General features: G+C 41.6%; 2 protein-coding genes across 6 annotated transcripts in view; both read right to left on the bottom strand.

Annotated features, from left to right (window-relative positions):
* SLC1A2 (solute carrier family 1 member 2) overlaps positions 1-2,594 on the bottom strand; it is an 80,690-nt gene extending 78,096 nt beyond the window's left edge. Inside the window, exon 1 of one of the 3 annotated variants that reach the window (XM_068193769.1) lies at positions 2,083-2,594. Coding sequence is in view for 1 of the 3 variants with exons in the window: in XM_068193767.1 (XP_068049868.1) it covers positions 2,083-2,099 (17 nt within the window). In the remaining 2 variants the exon portion in view is untranslated. Of the gene's footprint in view, positions 1-989; positions 1,125-2,082 lie in introns of those variants that run through there. The other 2 variants (XM_068193767.1, XM_068193768.1) reach the window with 2 other exon arrangements.
* A 4,023-nt stretch (positions 2,595-6,617) lies between these two features.
* PAMR1 (peptidase domain containing associated with muscle regeneration 1) overlaps positions 6,618-19,112 on the bottom strand; it is a 55,190-nt gene continuing 42,695 nt past the window's right edge. The window contains exons 7-12 of one of the 3 annotated variants that reach the window (XM_068193798.1): positions 17,046-17,246; positions 14,192-14,404; positions 12,557-12,623; positions 10,227-10,459; positions 8,567-8,862; positions 6,618-7,663 (exon numbers count right to left, since the gene is read on the bottom strand). In XM_068193798.1, coding sequence (XP_068049899.1) covers positions 7,130-7,663; positions 8,567-8,862; positions 10,227-10,459; positions 12,557-12,623; positions 14,192-14,404; positions 17,046-17,246 — 1,544 coding nt within the window. In that variant the 3' untranslated portion in view covers positions 6,618-7,129. The remainder of the gene's footprint in view (positions 7,664-8,566; positions 8,863-10,226; positions 10,460-12,556; positions 12,624-14,191; positions 14,405-17,045; positions 17,247-19,112) is intronic. The other 2 variants (XM_068193799.1, XM_068193800.1) reach the window with 2 other exon arrangements.

Below are 19,112 nucleotides of genomic sequence, written 5' to 3'. Positions count from 1 at the left end.
GCAATGGTGCCCATTGCTGCAAGCAGAGCAGTGTTTCTGCCACCATTCTCACATTGTGCCAGTGCTGGTGGAAAGCATTTCTTGAACAAGGTCCAGTCAATATTCACTTTCCCTGATGATCCTTTTGGTGCCTCAGTTTGCTGACCTTTATGCCAGAGTGAAAGCTAATCTCTACCCTCAGCTTTTCAATTGAGGGAAGAGAAAGATGAGAATTCAGTTCTGGAAGAGCTTCTTACTGGTAAACATGGATTGACAATTGAAATGCTTCCCACTCAACTTCTTTTTCCACACCTCCTTCTGCTGTCACAGACCGCTAACTGAATCATACCAAACAACAATTTCAGTTTGCCTTAGTCTAGGTAAATTTCCTACAGGGTTTGAAAACAAGACCTAAACTTTTCGTTTCTTTTCTCACCCTCACAATTTAGCTCTTTTCCATAAGAAAAACAAAAGCATGCATCTACCCAAGCCATACTGGTTTCGCCACTCTGATCTTTTGTAGCCTGCCTATTCAGTCAAATTCTTTTAAAAGCACCTCTCTTTCTACACACATTTAAAACCTCCTTACCTCCTTTCATCCAAAGTTGACAGATCTCTCTAACACAGCCACCTCTTATTAAACTCCTGTACAATTGATCCCACCTTCCACCGCTGGCCCAAAACAAGCACAGACCTCTACAGCCACCTCATGTGGGAATACAAACAGCAGATGACTGCAACATCCAGAGGAGTGTGATAGCTGGGGTAGTCCAAAGATACAGAAGAGAAAGAGCTGCAACCCTAGGCTGGTCCTTCTGTCTCTGAGCTTCTTTCTCATGGCTCTGATCATTTGTTGACAGTATCTAGTTAAATAGAGGATATGCTACACAGGGCAGATTACACTGCTGCACTGCCACCAAAATTCAGTGCAGAAATTCCCTTCAAAGGTAAGGCAATAACAAATGATATAATGACTTCTCTCACAGTCCTGTGAAAAGCCAGAGACTCACATATTTGTCCTCCCTTAGACTGTGGGATTGTCCTTTTTCCAAAGCAACCCAAACCAATACTTTTTAACCTCCCATTCCCCTCCAGCCAAGTGCTTGGGGCCGCCGCACAGACAGCCAGTTTCTTCTTCCGACCAGGTAATGGGACACTTGTGTGCACACCCTCCCAGACATGTGTTGGGTTATTTAAATCAGCTCAGCAAGTCTTTTAGCCTGAGAGACACAAAGGCAATATAAACAGAGCTTCCTTTTGCACTCTGTCCTTAGAGAGTCCTATCTTGAGCAGATCATGCTGATACAACATGACAACATCCAGGGATAAAGGGGAGGCTCACACTAAACGCAGTCTAATAGTGTTATAAGAGGGCAAGCAGAGATCAATGAAATCTTTTCTTTCCTACAACCAGCAAGTCTGTAAACTGAACAAGCCCCCCGCCTCATCAGATAGCGATGAAGTGGGCGACTCCTGCAATCCTAGCATGGGTAGGGACAACAGTTTCCTTCCAGGGGACACTAGCAGAGCTGAACTGTGTTTGCTTTTCTCTAAAGCCTCTTCTAGAACCCTTTGCCCTTCCCAGCATTTTTCTTGCTAGAACTTTAACGCATTTGGCACAGAACTGCAAAATTGCACAACTCCGCAAGAAGTTGGATTTGTTTGTTGCCTTTTGAAGGGATGGCTGGGGGGACAGGTTTTCTATTATTTTTGAAATAATAATAATAATTATTATTATTAACACTACCATTATATTTAGGAAAAAGCCTTCTCCTCCCTTTTGAATGAACCATTCACTTGTACTCTTCTTTCAGGCAGGTGGTTTAAGCTTGATCTGCCCTCCAGGGGTTAAATAAAGAAGTGATGGAAAGGAAACCCAAGACCTTTTCAGTGGCTCATATTTGAAATTTTTTTCCCTCGCTCTCTTCTATATGTGGATCGTCTGCTTCTCGTTTCCTCTCGCTCCCTAATTATTCTGTTAGGGAATGGCGAGGGGCAAGGATTAACAATGAAGCAGATGACAGGAAACTGTTACCAAAAGAACAATGCCGGGCATCTCCCCCATCCTCCCGTTCCTCCCACCCAAAAGATGGTCCCCCTCACCCTTCTGTCGATGCCATGGTTCCGAAAAAAACCCTGTCTTCTCAAGGGTCCAAGGGATTAATTTGGACAGCAGGGCGCGAAGGAGGTTGGTTCTTTGGTATAACCCTCGTTCACGTCTGGGAAGGAGCACGCAATTCCTTGTAATCCCGGGGGCTCCGCAGGGCGAGGATCCGGCAGCTCCGCTCCTCGGCTCTCCCCCACCCCGCCGTCCCAGAGCAGGCTCTCGGTGCCCCAGGGACCGGCGCTGCTGCGCCGCGGCCGCCCAGCAGTGGCCGGCGGGGCGAGGAGGCGCTGGCACCTGGGCTGCGATCCCCGGCGCCCTCCCCTCGCCGCGGGGAGCGTGTGCGTGTCTGCGCGGCTGTGTGCGAGAGCTGGGGGGCGACTTCACATCGGCGCGGCACTGGCTGAGGCTGGATTGGAAGCTTTAGCCCTCGAGCCGTGGATTTGCAGTCAATCCCTCTCTATTTTAGGCACGGGCTGACATCACGAGCCGTTGTTACTCCTATAAATCCCCCCCAACAGCTCCTTGGCAGCAGCCGGGGGGGCGGCGAGCCCCTCGCAGGGGGAGGGCCGGGCGCCGCCGACCGCGACCTGCCCCGTTCGCCGCGGCCGCCACCGCCTCCCGGGGCAGGCTCGGGACGCCGGGGAGCCCGCCGGGAGCCGCGGGAAGGCGCAGACACACACACACACACACACACACACGCGCGGCCCCGCTCGGGGAGTCCGGCTGCCGCCGCACTCCCGCACGTGTCCCGGCGAGCGGGCCGGCGCTCGGCCGGCAGCGGGGTCCGACAGCCCGGCCGAGGGGCTGCGCCCCCGCAGCGCGGCACCTGCCGTGCCGCGCCGAGGCGGCAGCAGCCTCCCGGGAGGCCCGGCCCGCCCGGCCCCTGTCCGCGCCGTGCTGTCCCACCGGGACGGCCGGGGCTCGCCGGCCGGGGCCCCCGCCCGCAGGGACGCGCAGGGTGCGGCGGGGCCGTGCTGCCCCCTGCCGGGAGGTGCGCGCGGCGCCCGGGCCCCACCTGCCGCCGGCGGCCCCGCAGGCTCGGGCTCGGCCCGGCCCGGCCCCGCACTGCCGCGGCCCCGGGGAGCGGTCGCCGGCCCGCAGCCTCCTCCCACGCCTCATCCGGGCCCGCCCCGCGCCCCTACCTGCGCCGCCCGCCGCCGCCCCGCCTCGCCACCGCGGGGGCGCCGCGCACGGCCGCGTCCCGGCGGACCCGGGCCCGAGGGTCGCCCAGGGCATTTTTGCAGCGTAGGGCAGGAAATTTCTGTCCTGTTCTGTACCCGCACTCAGGTGCTGGGGCACAGAACGCTCGTGTCATGGCCAGACACTGCCACACACCTTCGCTCCCGTTTCTCTCAGCTGGGGCTCTGCCCGCCAACCTCAGTGCTATCTTTCCATCCAAGTCTGACCAACCTGATGTCCCGTTTCACAGGGAACCAACAAACATTTCTGCCACAGCTCGTTCCCTCTGCACCGAGGAGGTGGCACAGCAAGCCAGCAGCCATGCGGAAGCCCCCTGACACGATAAGGAGCTGGGAGGCTGCAGGGATTGCACAGCTGAGCAAAGCCTGCCTGACCCTCTGCACCACTCCCACTCCCCCAGGATGCTTTTCCTGCAACCAAGCCAATTCCAGTTACTTGCCCTTAAAAAATGGCAGGATGCAGCGTATCACGCAATCCCCAGTCCTAATCAAATACACATTTTTTTTTCTTGTAATCTTACCATGGACGTAGGCTTTCAACAGAAATCTTTTACAAGGGCAATTCTATGAGAGCAACTGAGGGTGCCTGAAATGAGCTTGTATTTCAGTATGTCCATTTCCTTTCAGTGCTATTTTTCAGCTAAGCACCCTGGCTTTTGGAAGTAATTTAATGCAGCCCTGAAACATACAAAGGAAAAACATACACTCGTTGGAGGGAATAAGAATGCAGAGAGTGTTTTGCTCTCCTCTTTCCATAGCAATATCTTTATGGCCTTTCCAGAATGCACGGCTCTTTTTCCTTGGAGGGAAAATGAGCTGCTATCCTTGTTGTGCTATTTCACACCCTTTCTCCAACAGATGGCACAGATCCTCACCTGTTTAGAAAGAGATGTTTGAAATAGTTCTATATGTTAAAAATAGAGTCAAGCTATCAAAGATATTAGCAATTCCAGGTCACACGTTGCTTTTTTTCAAACATTTATCCCTATTTTCCCTCATTATTGGCATAAGATGCTAACTCATGCATAGTTCTGCTCAGTCTGTAAACAGGAAACTAGTGTGGGTAAGCCTGACAGAAAGGATGGACAAGCTGGTTTGTAATTCCTGGGAATACTCGACGTTGTACAGGTGCTTGGGTATGTTGATATGACTGCTCACTAGTACATGTGAATACCTATGTCATACAACCAGAGAAATAAAACATTATGTGGGCATTTAGAGATAGCCAGATTTGAATCTAGGATTCAAACATGATTGAGGTCCAGAAATAGAAGCAAATGCTGCAACCTCATCCTCCTCCTGTAAAGGGCTGTGCTAAAATCTGAATCCTGGGGTTGAGAGGTGTCTGGCTATTTTCATGCTTCTGCTTTCTTTAAAGAACATCATGACTATGAAAAGAAGAGTTTGAATAGTGTTGTGCATGCACAGCTATAGCAACCTCCTGAGATTTTAATTCCATGAATTCCTACAAGTTTCTCTTCAAGAATGTACTTTGTGTGATATACAGCTAGTGAACAGCTATATTGTTGCTGTCCCAGCCCAGAAACTTTCAGCTGATTTGAAGCCAAATGGGGATGGGATTCAACACTGAGGAGTAGTTAAAGGATCAGTAAATACTAAAATTTGGTTGATCTTTAGTAAAAGGAGAAGAGTGAGGTCTAAGGCTGGAATTAAACCAGAAGTTTGCAGATCTGTTTGGACTGGACAGAACCTAAAGAGAGAAAAAATCCATTTTTTTTCTGCTTTCTGCTACAACTGCTCAGTTGTAGCAGTGGAGAGAATAATGCTATGAAAAGCAATGCAGTCATGGTGTCCTAACTGAGAAGACAGCCAGCTCACAGATCTTTATAATTTCTATTTACCATTAAATAATACAATAATTATTTAGAGTGTAGAAGCTCTTGTTTAATGTAATAATGAAAGAACTTTCTCATTTCACTCTTTGTCATTGGCGTTAGGAAGAAACACATGTTGACTTTCTGCAAGTTTGTGCTTCTCCAAAACTGACACCTAATTTACTCTAACCCATTCTGTCAGCAGGGGAGTACCACACATTCATTGGCATGTGTTCCTCCTGGCAGAGGAATGAAACACATCATGTTTTTCACATTTGATTCAGGATTTTTGTTGCTGTTGTTGCCATGCACTTTGTCGGCCAAGCATAATCTCCTGGCAGGAGAAGACAGACAAACTAGATAAAGAGAAGCAATATACTTTGATTGTAGCCCTTAAACTTTTTGATTTAAGCAACATCATGTGGTCCTATTGCCAGTGAAAACAAGGAAAGTGCAAAAGCATACAAAGCAAGTATTTCTGCCAAGAAAATAAAAAATAAATTACATGGACTGATGTCCAATACTAATTGTCCTTTTAGCAGCAGTTTTCAGATTCAAAAGTGGGTAGAAACTACTGAATACTAAGAAACTTGTAATGAGATTTTACAGCAGCAGAGAATCAGAACTGAAATCAGACTTGCTAACTTCAAGTTGCCATAGCCATGCAACAGGCGGAACACAACTTTAGGATCTGAGTCCTTCTTGGTAAGACCACTAAATCTTTTCATCAGATTCCCAGCCTTCACATCCAACTGCTGCTGTAAACTGTTTTGGGCACTGTAATAATTTGAAGGTCCTAAAAACTCCAGGGTGTCATATATGACTTACCAAGAAATCATTATTGATGGAAGACAGCCATTACTGTCTCTTCTCCCCAACTTTTATAGGGTTAATCCCTAGTCTTTAGCCATGACTGAATAGAGAATAGAGAATGATTTAGTGAAAGAGCAGTGACTAAGGACCATGAGGACACCCAGGTGTCTCCCTGGACTACATGCCCAGTGGGAGAATCTTACCCTCTGATGTCAAACAGTTCAGCCTCAGTTCAAGAAAAGTGCCTGCTAAGTGTGAGACTTGGACATTAATCTTCACCCTGAAGAGCTACAGAGGAATAGTTTCACCACAAATGTATGGGAACTAATGGGAACCAAAAGTTTTCCTAAAGTTTTCAAAATTATGTGAAATAACCCACTTGGAAAAAAGGTATTTAAAATGTTTTGTGTTTTCATTTGTTTAGAATATAAGGTGGAAGAGAACTCTGTACATTTCATTGTAGTGGTTCATGTACAATAGCAGGACTGGGTGTATTAACAAAAAAAAAATCTTGTTATTTATATATATAAATACTCCTTGAATTTTGTGCTGATTCTACCTTTTAGTGTTCCTGAAGAGTCCCAAGTGAGAGTGACATGCAAAGAGACAAGGACAGTAGAGAGTTCTGAGAGTGTGACACAGATAAAGCAAAAATGGATCTAAATAATGTCAGACATGAGTATGTAGGTTAAAAAAACAAACCATGGTTTATTTAAATGTGTAAAGTACTTGGGAGGGAAGAAGATTACATTGTACTATGGCAATACAGACAGCACATACCACAACGAGCTCATTCATCATAATGAATTCAGGCTACTCTTTCCAAACTCTTAATCCACTCAGTCACACAGATCTTTGGGAGAGGCTCACCATCAGTTTCTCCAGGGAGCTCCCCACTACAGATTAATTTCAGACAGAATTTACTGTCCTGTTTCTGCATGTCAGACTCAGGAGCAGAGCATCGTCCTCCCACCAGGGGAGACAGACAAAATATGGCAAAACTTCTCATGCACTAAGACCCTCTGTCATGGGTTAAGTAAAAGTAGCCCGATGAAATATCTGATCATAGGACAAATTACCAGGCTGCCTGCCTTAACCTTATCCCAGATGTGTCTCATCACTGGGATGAGAAGCCTAAAGTAGCAGAGACTGAGAGAGATATTATATTATAAAATGCCATTTCCTGACTCAGATTTTTATTTCATGTTCTTCTCAATCCAGTCTTTGAAGGGAAGAGCTTTGGTGTAGCCACTGTAGAGTTCTAGGCTGCAAGTTTTATCATAACCCCAGCTCACTAATCCCATCAGGTGCCACCTTAGCTCAGGAGATGCTTTTCCTGGCAAAGTTATGGCAGCAATCCCACCAGTCTCAGCAGGGCAAATATTAGAAAAGGCTGTGTGGTCTTGTTTGGCACAGAACATGTTGTCAGTGATGCTGACTTGTATCCCATTATCCTCATACTGTTGCTCACACAACAGTGAATCCACCATCTGAACAACTCCCATGCGGATTGTGTCATTCTTGTATCCGAGATCTTTAATGTCAGCCAATACCTTCCAGCCAGTAACCATTATCTTTAAATCCTCTGTGGATGAAGTCAAGTCATGAGATGACAAGCAAATGGGTTGAACACGACTGCTGATCCTGGCTTTGTCCAAGAGTTTTATGACAGCTATATCAGAATCGAGCAATATAGGGTCATAATTGGGATGCACTATGATGGCAGAGATCTGGAGAGGAAACAGAGTAGGAAGAATTGCAGGGTTAACAGCAATGGCAGGTCAGCAGCACTCTTTCCATACTACTAAAATACATTTTAGTTTGTCTTGCTTACTTCTCCTCTACCCCCACCTATGGCGTTCTTTCACTCAAATGGGAACTATGCAGTACATTACATAATATTGCATAAAACCTTTACTGCTCATTTCCTTAATGAAATGCTTTAAGAACAGATAGGATTCCTATAAGGAAATACTGTTTAAAAAAAAGTAAAAAGATGGGATTAGAGAAAGAAACTAAAAAGGAGTCACGAGGGAAATAATCAAGTTAATTATGATATTTTGGATAAATTCCATTAATTAACTCAGACACACACGCCACACTTCCCCAAAAAAAGAGACACATATACCAAAAATTGCTGTATTTCTCATTTTGACTTCAGCTTTTCTAGTTCTGCTTGAAAAAAGCAAATCACTCTGGTGAGCCCAAGGTGCTATTTTTGGAGCTGGAGTCAGATATAAACTTATTTTCAGTTTAGAGCTGTATGGCCATGGGGCTGAGAAGTGAATGTGCTCATGGCATCAAACCAGGATTTAGAGCACAAGTGTTTCCCTCATAAATTATGCTAATCAATTTTGACAGTAGCTGGCATCTCTTCTACTTTCTTACTGGCAATATCACTCAAGACATTATGGCCCACAGAATCTGAGCTATTTTCTTAATTAGGGGTGAATGTATGAGTTGGATGGCTTCAAGGAATTCAGTGAACTACAGCATGTGCCCTTCTTATGCCACGGCACTTGAGTGTAAGAGAGTGCATTGCCCAAAGGGTCACCTTTTTCTTCCCATACAAGACAGATGTGATCAACATCTTACTGTGCTCATCATTTTTCACTCCTGTCGGGCTTACTCACCCTCAGGTTCTGGATGGTCTTTTCATCCCTGTCATCATCTCTGTAGAATTTGCCCAGAACCACCTTGAGCTCTGCTGTCTTGAGCACGATGGTCTTGCCCAGGTCAGTGACACAGTGGGCTGCCACCACCACGGTGCGCTCATTCACCAGGGCCCCGCTGCAGATCAGGATCCAGGACCCCTTCCGGAGGCTGTTCTCCTTCACCCCGTTGGCTGTGCGATAGATGGCTGCTTGCCATGGCCACCTCACAGGGGTCATTGCCTTCTTAAGAGTTATGTTTTCTGCTTTTCCACAGACTGAGGAAACATGAAGCAAAAAGTAGGTAATACCTTCTCCCCAAAAGAATCTGAGCATTACTCTTGATTCCTTCTTAGAATGTGCCAAAAGAAACTAAACTTCAGTGATGAGTATGAAGGACAGTTGTCTAATTAGCCTCTGTCTCCAATCTGCAAAGTTAGAGGGGTATTTGATATAGCTTAAAAAAAAATATTCAAGTTTTTCTTTGTCATCTGAATTCCTGGGTAAAGTAGGAATGTGGATTTAGCACTTGAGCAGTGAATTTTCACAACAACCTTATTGAGTTGCACTATAATGAGATGATTGCAGAAAGAAATGCAAAGAACGCCCCTGATTCTTGTTTATCATAAAATGCCATAAAGTCATCAGTGCACTAAAATTCATCCTAGGCAGTCACAGTATATTTTTGAGACCTCTCTTGGCACAAATCTTTGCACAGGTCAGTTCATGCCTATAAAAACAGACTTGCCTTGTGATAAGAATGTTGAAGCAAATGCATCTAAATCAACAGTCATCCTGGGGAAAAGAAAAAGTTCTGCCTTGTTCTAGGAATATGCTATCCATGCTTGGACCTGGGGTAAAATCTCCTATATCATGAAAAGTTTAACTTCAGTTGAAAGAGTTACATTGCATGGTTGCATTTTTTAGTCGCCCTTAGGAGACTTTTTCTTCCTGGTAGTGTGTGCATGTCCATTGTGAATGTGATGCTTTTCAAAATACATTATATGATCTCAAAGTAAAACCACAGACAAGAACAATAAAATTTTGTTTGTTGTTAAGATCTACTTTTCACAGTTTGCTTGATGTCAGTAGTGGAGTTTACCAAATATTGTGATGTTCTTACCCTAACTTACTTTGTACACTACCTCCAGATTAGATTTTATCTAGACTTACAGTTTGCAATATGAACCCTTCCTTAGCAGGGTTTATTAAAGGAAGAGCCTCTTTAAAATTGCAGACTCTCCCTTTTATTGCTTAAACTTTGATGGTCTTGTCAGCTGTGTGCCAAAGTATACAAATAAAAGAAAAATCCCATTTTTAGTAAATAATATAGAAAAACCTGAAGTGGTAGTAGAAAGCTATTTCAAATCAGGAAAAAGACTCACTATACCTCTTGTTCAATAAACGAGTAGACAAATTAATAGCAAATTACAGTGCTGAAAGCCTGATCACTTTACCATCAAGTTCTACTGGTGGATAAAAAGACACATATATCCTTCAAGCTTTATTGCTCCTTTCTCCCAGCTGGAAGTATAGACAGCCTACACTGCTGTGACTCCCTAAATATCTAACATGAATACACATCCTGTTCCCTCATTCACCCAAGAGATATGCACATTTTTTTTTTCCCTTGGAGACTCACTTGGAATACACACAGGGGCTCTCCCACTCCATTTTCCTGTCTTCAGGCAAGTCCTCCTGCTGCTGCCCAGGCGGCGGTAGAAAGGAGAAACACATTCATACTGGAGCTGAGTGTGCAAATGCTGGTACCCCAGGGGCAGTTCTCCAAATGGCAGTGCTGGCTTCTTGGTTGGATAGATTTGAAGCTTTTGCTTGGTGAATGCAGAAGAGTAAAGTTGATGCAATGGTGTTTCTCTGTTTCAAGGCACAAAGAACACAATAATTATAATATTATAAAAGTAATCATTACTTTATCACCAGTTGTGTTAAGTATCATTTAAAATCACATGAAGTTTGCTCGTGAAAGAATAAGGCAAAAATGTAATTCCAGCCTGGTTTAGCAATACTCCCATTTACAACCCAGCTATTTTATTTACAAATATCCATTCATATATAATTACACATATGTTTATACATATCCTATTTATGTCTCTTTTTTCATTTTACAGTTTCTGAATTGAAATCAATTGCCTCTGAATGTGGAAGTTTTTTCCATTTACAAAAAGACTGAGATACCATTTTTAAAATAAAGAAATTATACCTGAATTTGGCATTGTCATAATTAATTCTCAGTAGAGGGGAGATAGGCACATCTTTTCTCTAGTGGATATTTTAATAGACAGTATTAGGAATTGATTCAGATTAAATGATGATGCTAAAATTGCTTGATTTAGCAATTAACAGATATAATTGCCTCACCACAGAGATTTCATAATTTCATAATTTCTAAGCTTCTACTTAGAAATTGTACTGATTAGCTGAAACAGAGCACATAATTAAGAAATAAATATATGCACTAGCATAGATATGGACCATAAGCTCGACTTCAGTTATACTACATTTTTATCATTTAGAATGTGTCCCTTGCTTTAATGCTTAAAAGCTCGTATCTACAAAAAAAACCCTTTTCTTATGCCTGAAAAATTCAGCAGGAAATCAGTTTCCCTTGAGATTTCTGGTACTGTCTACATCCAGAAAAGACTTTTTTTTCTTCTCATGATGATTTCATTTTTTATCACAGTGAGACACAGACACCTCCATCATATCCAATCTGTGAGGCAATATATAACAGGAAAGTAAAGTTACAAAGAACAAGAGCAATGGCAAGTCTCTTGTGTTTTGGAAGAAGGATGAGAGCTGCTGTGGTCATGCTTAGTCTGCCAGGGTACCATTCCAAACTCACAGGTGACTTGCAATATTGCCTAATCTAGAGTTTACCTCACTATTGACCTATTAAATGGAGATTCCATTTCAAGGTATTAAAAACACTCTACAAACATGAGATGCCATCATCTCATGGCATCTTATGGATGGGAGGGCATGTATGTTCTCTCAATACAACTGGTCTTCATATCTGAAACATAAAAGACCTGTATTCAAAAGTCAATAGACAAATTTAAGCAATAAAAGTCCCCTAATGGCTACTAAAGCCTCATGTCAGCTTCTCAGGGCCATCTCTACAATCACACATCACAGACCTGGAGAGTGGCAGAGGGACTGGGAAGTATATGCTTGCCTTGTTCCTCAAATCTTCTCTAGGCATCTGCTACTGGCTGTTGCCAGAGACAGGACATGGCTTGAGCTGGACCTTTATTCTGACCTGATATGACTGTTCTTAAGACCAAAGATGAGGACAGTTCTTGCACTGAATTGAAAATTAAATTAGTCATGTACTTCAGAAATAACCCTGAAATGAGAAATTACTACTTGGACTAAAATGAACCAGAACATTGCAACATATCTAATTCTGATGGGGTTTATTTCAAGAAATCATCATAAGGGTAAGCCCAGGAAGGGTCTAATCTTTCATTCCTTCCTCCCCTCCTACTATACTTCCTCCTCTCCCTCATGCCCAGCCTATATAAATTATGCTATATTGCTTTGGATGGTGAAACTTACTGGGAACAGGTTGCATTGCCATACCCTCCTCTCTCCTTGTGCTCTCCCTGTGCACTAAGTTGGCACATGTTCCTATTTTAACACACATCATTAGCCCCAAGGAACTGTTCTTAGACTGTTCTCATAGTCTGTCACAAGCTTGCAAGCAGAATTCCAGCATCATCCTGGTAGTTTGTCTGTCTCTATCTGTGTATTTCTTCCTGGCTGCTTCCAGCAACTGGCAACCTGGGCTTAATCAGACGTCCCCCTCCCAGCAGCTCTCATTGCTCAATTATCAGTGGATTTGTAGGAATCACTGCTCAGGCAGGCTAAACACATGGAGTGAAAAGGAGAGGAGGGGAAAAGCAATCACATTTTTTTCTTTAAACTGTAGTTGAGATATTGCATTCTCACCTTGACTGAACCTGCATTGGAAGCACTTTCTGTCTCACCAGGTCAGAGATCTTTGGCTCTCTGCAGGCTAGAAAAAATATAATGTTGCACAGTACTTTTTCACATTCATAGCTCAAGTGGTATGGTTCATACACATTTCCAGCCTTTCCTCTCACTAACTATAGTGGACTGGATTAAGAAAAGAGGCAGTTAAGTTATTTGCATTAAAATAAATATCAATCCTATAACCTAAAGCCTTGGAAAAATACTTTTTCACAGTTCACAAGATCTATCCCATTTACAACAGTGGAAGCTACTGAACTGCTCTGCACTGGCACTTTCAGGCATGGAGGAAGATTTTTCCATCATTCAGTGTGTCTGAATGCCACACTTGCACCACTACGGATGATGGCTTTGTATCAGAGCAAACTTTTCCACTAATAGAATTATATATAAAAATACTTCATTTCCATCTGTGTAGCCCACACAGCTAATCCCAGTGACTCAGCACACAGAGAAAGGCTGCAGGATATTATGGACTTCTCAGAGTCTGTTTGTGCACTTATGGAAGGAATTAGAGGCTCTGATTCAAAGGAACACTTCAGAGTTACCTGAATATGTGTAAAATAACAGAAAAAAGATCTAAGATTTCTAGTTTTGCATAGTCAGTTGACTTACTTTAAGATTAGGATAAAATATTCAAGTTCAAATAACTCTGCGAGGGTCTCCTTCCTGCTGCCCTGAGTGGCAGAAAAGGAATCTTGCAGGATGGATTTTATCTATACGCCTGAGCACTTGTTCTCTGTGTAATTTAACAATATCTAGTTCTTTGTGATTGATATATATGTTAACCATTATGTCAGTATCACAGTAAGCATCCATAAAGATGCTTTCCACAGATGGCTATATGCATCAGGGAGATATTATTTTCATCTAAAACAACAGAATAAAGTAAATTGCCCAGGGGACAGACATATTTCCTTATATTATCATAATTTCAGTTTTTTAAAAATCCATATGTCAAGAAATTGCATTTATAAAATGAATTTAGCAGTTCCCCAGCCCAAATTCATTCATTCATTCATTCATTCATTCATTCATTCATTCACTCACTCAGGGTTTCACACACACTTAGTAGAATAGCTTCAGGTCAAGAGCATAGGATTTAAAGGTGTGATTCGGTGTTCTGATGAATACATATAATTTAATCGTATCATCATGGCTGCTATGTACAGGCTCTGCCTTTTGCATTCACGACTTGTCCCATTGTTTTAAAATGATTGTGAAAGGATAGTTATTCCTTCTGACAGCAACAGATTGTTAACTGTCTCATGAGACAATTATTTCATTCTATTTCAATTCCCTCCTGATCTTCTTTGATTTTGATCTTACGCAGGTTCAGTCCTAGAATGAGGATAATAAGAGTCTTAGGGAACATTCCTTTCCCTGTTTAAAGATGGAATCTTCTGGAATCATTGGCATCTTCTCTGTCTGAGTATAGCAGAGCTGGCAAACTACAAAACTCAGTTTCAGGTATCAGCCAGACAGCTTACTCTTAGCAAATATGATCATTTGTTAAGTGCAAATGATATTAAACACAGTCCAGTAAAACCATAGCAGCTTGTGTGAATTGTGGTAAAAAAGTTTGTAAACTACCTTTTATGCAGATTGGTTGCTTCCCTGACCATTCTCCATCGTCTTGGCAGGTCCTTTGTTCATTGCCACTAAGAACATACGAGTTGTTACAAAAGAAAGCAATGACTGTGCCAATTTTTGCATAGCGTCCATTCAAGAGCCCAGTGTCTTCTACTACTCTTCTGTAGCCATTGAGTGGGCCACCAGGATCTGAGCAGTTTTTTTCTTCTAGAACTAATGATAGGGGAAAAAGATAGCAACCATTTTATCAGGTTCACTACATTATTTTCACCCATCAAATTGCTTGGCATTTCATTCAGATGTTACTAAACAATCTGTACTTTATTAAAGATGCCTTTTCAAGACCCATCTGGGATCCCTGTCTTTGAAAATGTCAAATATTAAAGAAGAAATTATAATATAGAGATTTATAATAGTGTTTATAATACACTTCACTCACTGAAAGCATAAGATTCTCAAATTGGTAAAAATTCTTAAATTGTTAAAACCTTAAGAAGTAGCTGACAATTTTGAAAAAGAACCTTGACTTTCCATTATGTTAATGTGCAATTAATATTAACAAGGCTTCTTCAATAGCATGAAAGGCTGCACTTAAACTACTTGCAGGAAACAGGCCCTTGGCATTCTTTTCCCTTTTCTGTATTTTTGATACTTCACTGCACTTGGATAATAAAACTAGACTACTTAATTTTGTTTTTATGTTTGGCTGCATTTTGTTTTCTTAGCACTGAGAGAGATAGCTCAATAATCCAGGAAAATACAGGAATATGTATGTATTTACTGACAATAAAAATTTAATATTAAAAGCTTGCTCATGCTATATTCTGCCTATAAAACTGCTTTTAATTCCTCCTTCCCAGTATTTTCCACTTATTTTTAATTCTTTCTTTTTTGTTTTTGGATTTATTTGGGGTTTTTTTTCTGAATAAACTCAGATTTTTTGCCTAAATCTAGAGAACAGTATTCACTATGTGATGCCAGAAGATTATTTTTCCTTTATTTTTAACTCCTCTGCTCTTTCTATTTAGCAGCTGACAAGGTAGTGGTTTTTTTCCCCTTTGGATTTCACCTCAGTTTTCTTGTCAGGACAACACTAATGTGATTCCATTTAATTTCTCTGCCTGGTATCTCAGTGCATGATAATCAGTGCACATCTAGTTCAGACAGCTGGTGTTGGTGCTGCTCACAGAGGGCCCAGAGGTCTGGGACATATCAATTGACCCAAAATTACCTCTTCTTATCAGTGCTTCAGACTTGGCTGCCTGCTAAGCCTCAGTTCACAAAAGCACCAACATACAAAGCACTTGGATATTTAATTAAATTGCTGTGAAATCAGCACAGTTACAGTGCAAAGGTATGGCCCTGTCCTATCATAAAGTCATACCTTGTGCCACCAGACAAAGCCCAGCTCAGCAAAGCGTGTGAACACACAGCCAGCCATAACAATGCCACTTCAATGAAGAGCATGTGCTTTTAACAGTGAGTATAGCATTCAAACCAAGTCTATATTTCAGTGCTTTCTTTACAAACATTGGATTTTAGCATATGCTTAAAGCTAGATATGTACTTAAATACTTTACCACAAGTTATATTCAGTAAACAAGGATTTCTGAACTTCCTCTCCACAAGAGGGAAAAGCAGAGCCCTGTCTCCTTTTCATTTGGCTCCATTTTCCTTCTGTGTACCTCACAGGCTCTCTCAGTTGTGAACCATAAGTGACTGATAACTTGATAGCAGCTAAAGACTACAGAGAATCCCCTACGGATTAATGCTTTATTTGCAAGTTGCTTTCTGCACTGATGGCTGGCCTGGAGGCATCATCTGATCACCAGAGTGCGTTTCCAAATGTACCAAAAGCTCGACCAGTAAGTCACTTAGGCCTTCTCTTATTTCAGTACTTTGACTGTAATTGTCTTCTTCCTTAGGCTCAGGGTTATGACCTTTTTGATTTATTAAAAACAAACAGAAAACATCTGGGAAGGAGAGACCTAGCACTTCAGTGACTGCCAAGTCTAGAGCCAGCTCTTTCTATAGACCTCTAGCCAGGGCCATCATGCAGCAGAGACCTGGCATGATCTTGACATTACATTTACTGCAACTGGAGACTTCTCTCTACATAGAAGAATACCTACTGCTTGCTCTTTCAAATTAACTTATATACAGCTGTTTTACAACACTCCCCCCAAAATGTACATTGTTTGACATAACACACTTATAAAACAGTTTATCAATTGAAACAAATTATTCTGGAATACAGAAATGAAATTGTGCAATGCAAATCAACTAAAGAAAATTTAAAGTCTCTTTAGATGTCAAGAAGGAATTTTACAGGTGAACCAATGTGAATGGTAGTCATGCCATTCTGCACAGTCAGAATGAATGGAAGTTTCTTTTTTATCAGTTTTTGTCTAGGATAGGAATTGAAATAAGAGTCTAGTGTTCACACAGTAAGCTCCTATTCACCTCCACAGAGTGCACCAGGCTTCTGTAGAGAAGGTGTCAGACATACAGAGTAACTATTATGTAAGTAACTATTCATTGTTGCGCTCACTTGGCTTTGGTCCTAGACATTTTCTCTCTATGCGTAAGAAGGATACATGCCTAAAGACTTTGAGGTTATTAGTTTTCAGTAAAGTGATGCTTCAGTCAGACCTTTATATAAAAAAGTCTTGCAGGCTGGGGTTCCAGCAGAGCAAAATAAGAATTCCTACTCCTTCTTAAAGACAGGAAGACAAAAGGACATGTTATGTTCATAGACCTACCAAATTTCAAGTGAGATTTAGATAGTCTAGATTTTCATGGGAATACATTGGCCAAAATATTTGTTAAGAATTAAAACTTAAAGTGACCTTACCACATTCAGGATGATGTGTTGACCAAATCCCATCAAGCTGACAGTAGGCAACACGGCTGCCTTTTAAGTTGTAACCTGCGTTGCACTTGAAGTAAACCCGGGCCCCGTATTTAAAGTCATCTCCTTCCACAATACCATGAGCGGGAGCACCTGGAGTCCTACACATCACCACTGACAGTTCAGATATTTCAAAAAAATCCACTTTATTACAAAAACAGGACTGTGTTAGGATGATTCTTTACTTAGAACATAGAAAAACCAATTACAATGGACACAGGAGTCAAAATGAAAAGACCAGTATATGCTGATCTTTAGAAAGTAGTTTAGACACCAGCTCTACACAAATTTACACCCCACTTTTCAAAACCTATCTAGATCCATAAGGTTCAATAGGATTACTCTGAAGTGTCACATGATCATGTGCATAAATATTTGAATCATTAGGGCTCATTTGCTCAGAATATTAGTACTTGAAATACTTTCCATCTTAGCAAGGAGTTTGAACGAACTACCATGCGTGGTCAAGAAAAAAAATCTAGATCCTTAAAAGCCTTATACTGAATTTCTTTCAAAGCCTCATTACATTTTATAGATTTTCAGATAGCACCTCAGAAATTATAAAGCATCATTATTTGTGTGAATCAAACATTAACATAATTACCTTAAAAAGGAACTTTGATATTTACTAAACTGAGATTTTTACCCTTTCCACAGGATATTGAGAAAATACAGATGATGTTCTATATAACTACTGCAAGTAGGAAATATGAAATTAACTATCAAAACCAAGATTTTCTCTGATAGCATCAAGCCAACCATGCTAAGGTCCACCCAGCACATAAACCTGTACAATTATGGCAAACAGTTTATTTGAAGGAAGAACTATAAAATCAGAACAAGCACATAGAATACTTTCCTAACATAATCTATCAGCATTCAAAAGTCTGAAGCTCAAGGACTACCTAAACTACAATGGTATTTTTGGTATAACATACCCTGCTGATATTTTCTTAACATTTATTTGTCTTAGTATTTTCTAAACTCAACCAAACACTTGGTGTCCACACCATTCTGTGGCAATGAGTTCTACAGACTAAGTGCAAAAAGTGCACTGCCTTCTTTAGTTTTGTTTCTAGTCTGCCACCTGATAATTTTATTATCAGGTGTACTTTCTTCATTATGAGAGGCAGAGAAGGTCCATGCCTTATTAACCTTCTCCAAGTCACTTTTAAGGCCAGTTTCCTGTATGTAGAAATTATATGTGTATTTCTGTAGGTAATGTAGGAAACACATGGTTTATTATCTACGCAGTTACCCATCTCTTTGTCTCTGCCTTTGCCTGGGCCATTCATTGTGAAAAACTGCATGGGAGAGGATTCAGTGCAAAACAAAGATATGCATATGGATTTTTCACCTGTCACCTGTGGTACTCTGCTGACAATAGATAGATGCTAAAGAGATCATCCCCACTTTATGTTTTTAGAATTTGACTTTCCTGTTTTGCCTCATAGCCAGTTGATTGCTAACCTGCAGCCAAATTTTTATGCATAAAACTTTCAGAGGAAAACTTTTCTAAGTCCTCTGCTCTGTAATCTTTACACAGAGCACACATAAATGCATCCATTTATATGGATTATGGACCATCCAATGATTCCCATAAAGAAAACACCAAACAATGACTTGGAAGAGTCATTTGTGCACTAGTGAGCAAAGGTCTTGGCAAGAAAAACTGTCTAACAATCAAGCATTAGAGTGGGGCCTGGACTATTATGCTCCTAAACAAATCACATCCAGTTAGGGGAGGACATTTCCTCTTGGCTACAAGTATTCTTCATTAATGCCATCATTAGCAAAAGAATAATGAGAAAAATGTTTAAAAAATTAATTCCTAGCCCTTGATATTTCTCATGTGAAATAAAGACACATATATATACATACATAGGTGGATATGTGTATACATAAGCATGTAGATAAATGAAACATAAAGAATGGGAACATAGAATTTCTAGGTGTTTCAAATTTTCAGAACACTCATCTTCCCACTCATGATCTCTGTATTCCCAGTCA

The sequence above is a fragment of the Anomalospiza imberbis genome, chromosome 6 (assembly GCF_031753505.1).
Source record: "Anomalospiza imberbis isolate Cuckoo-Finch-1a 21T00152 chromosome 6, ASM3175350v1, whole genome shotgun sequence".
NCBI classification, from domain to species: domain Eukaryota; kingdom Metazoa; phylum Chordata; class Aves; order Passeriformes; family Viduidae; genus Anomalospiza; species Anomalospiza imberbis.
The sequence above is the reverse complement of the archived record's forward strand: the minus strand, read 5'-3'. Positions and strand labels throughout refer to the sequence as shown.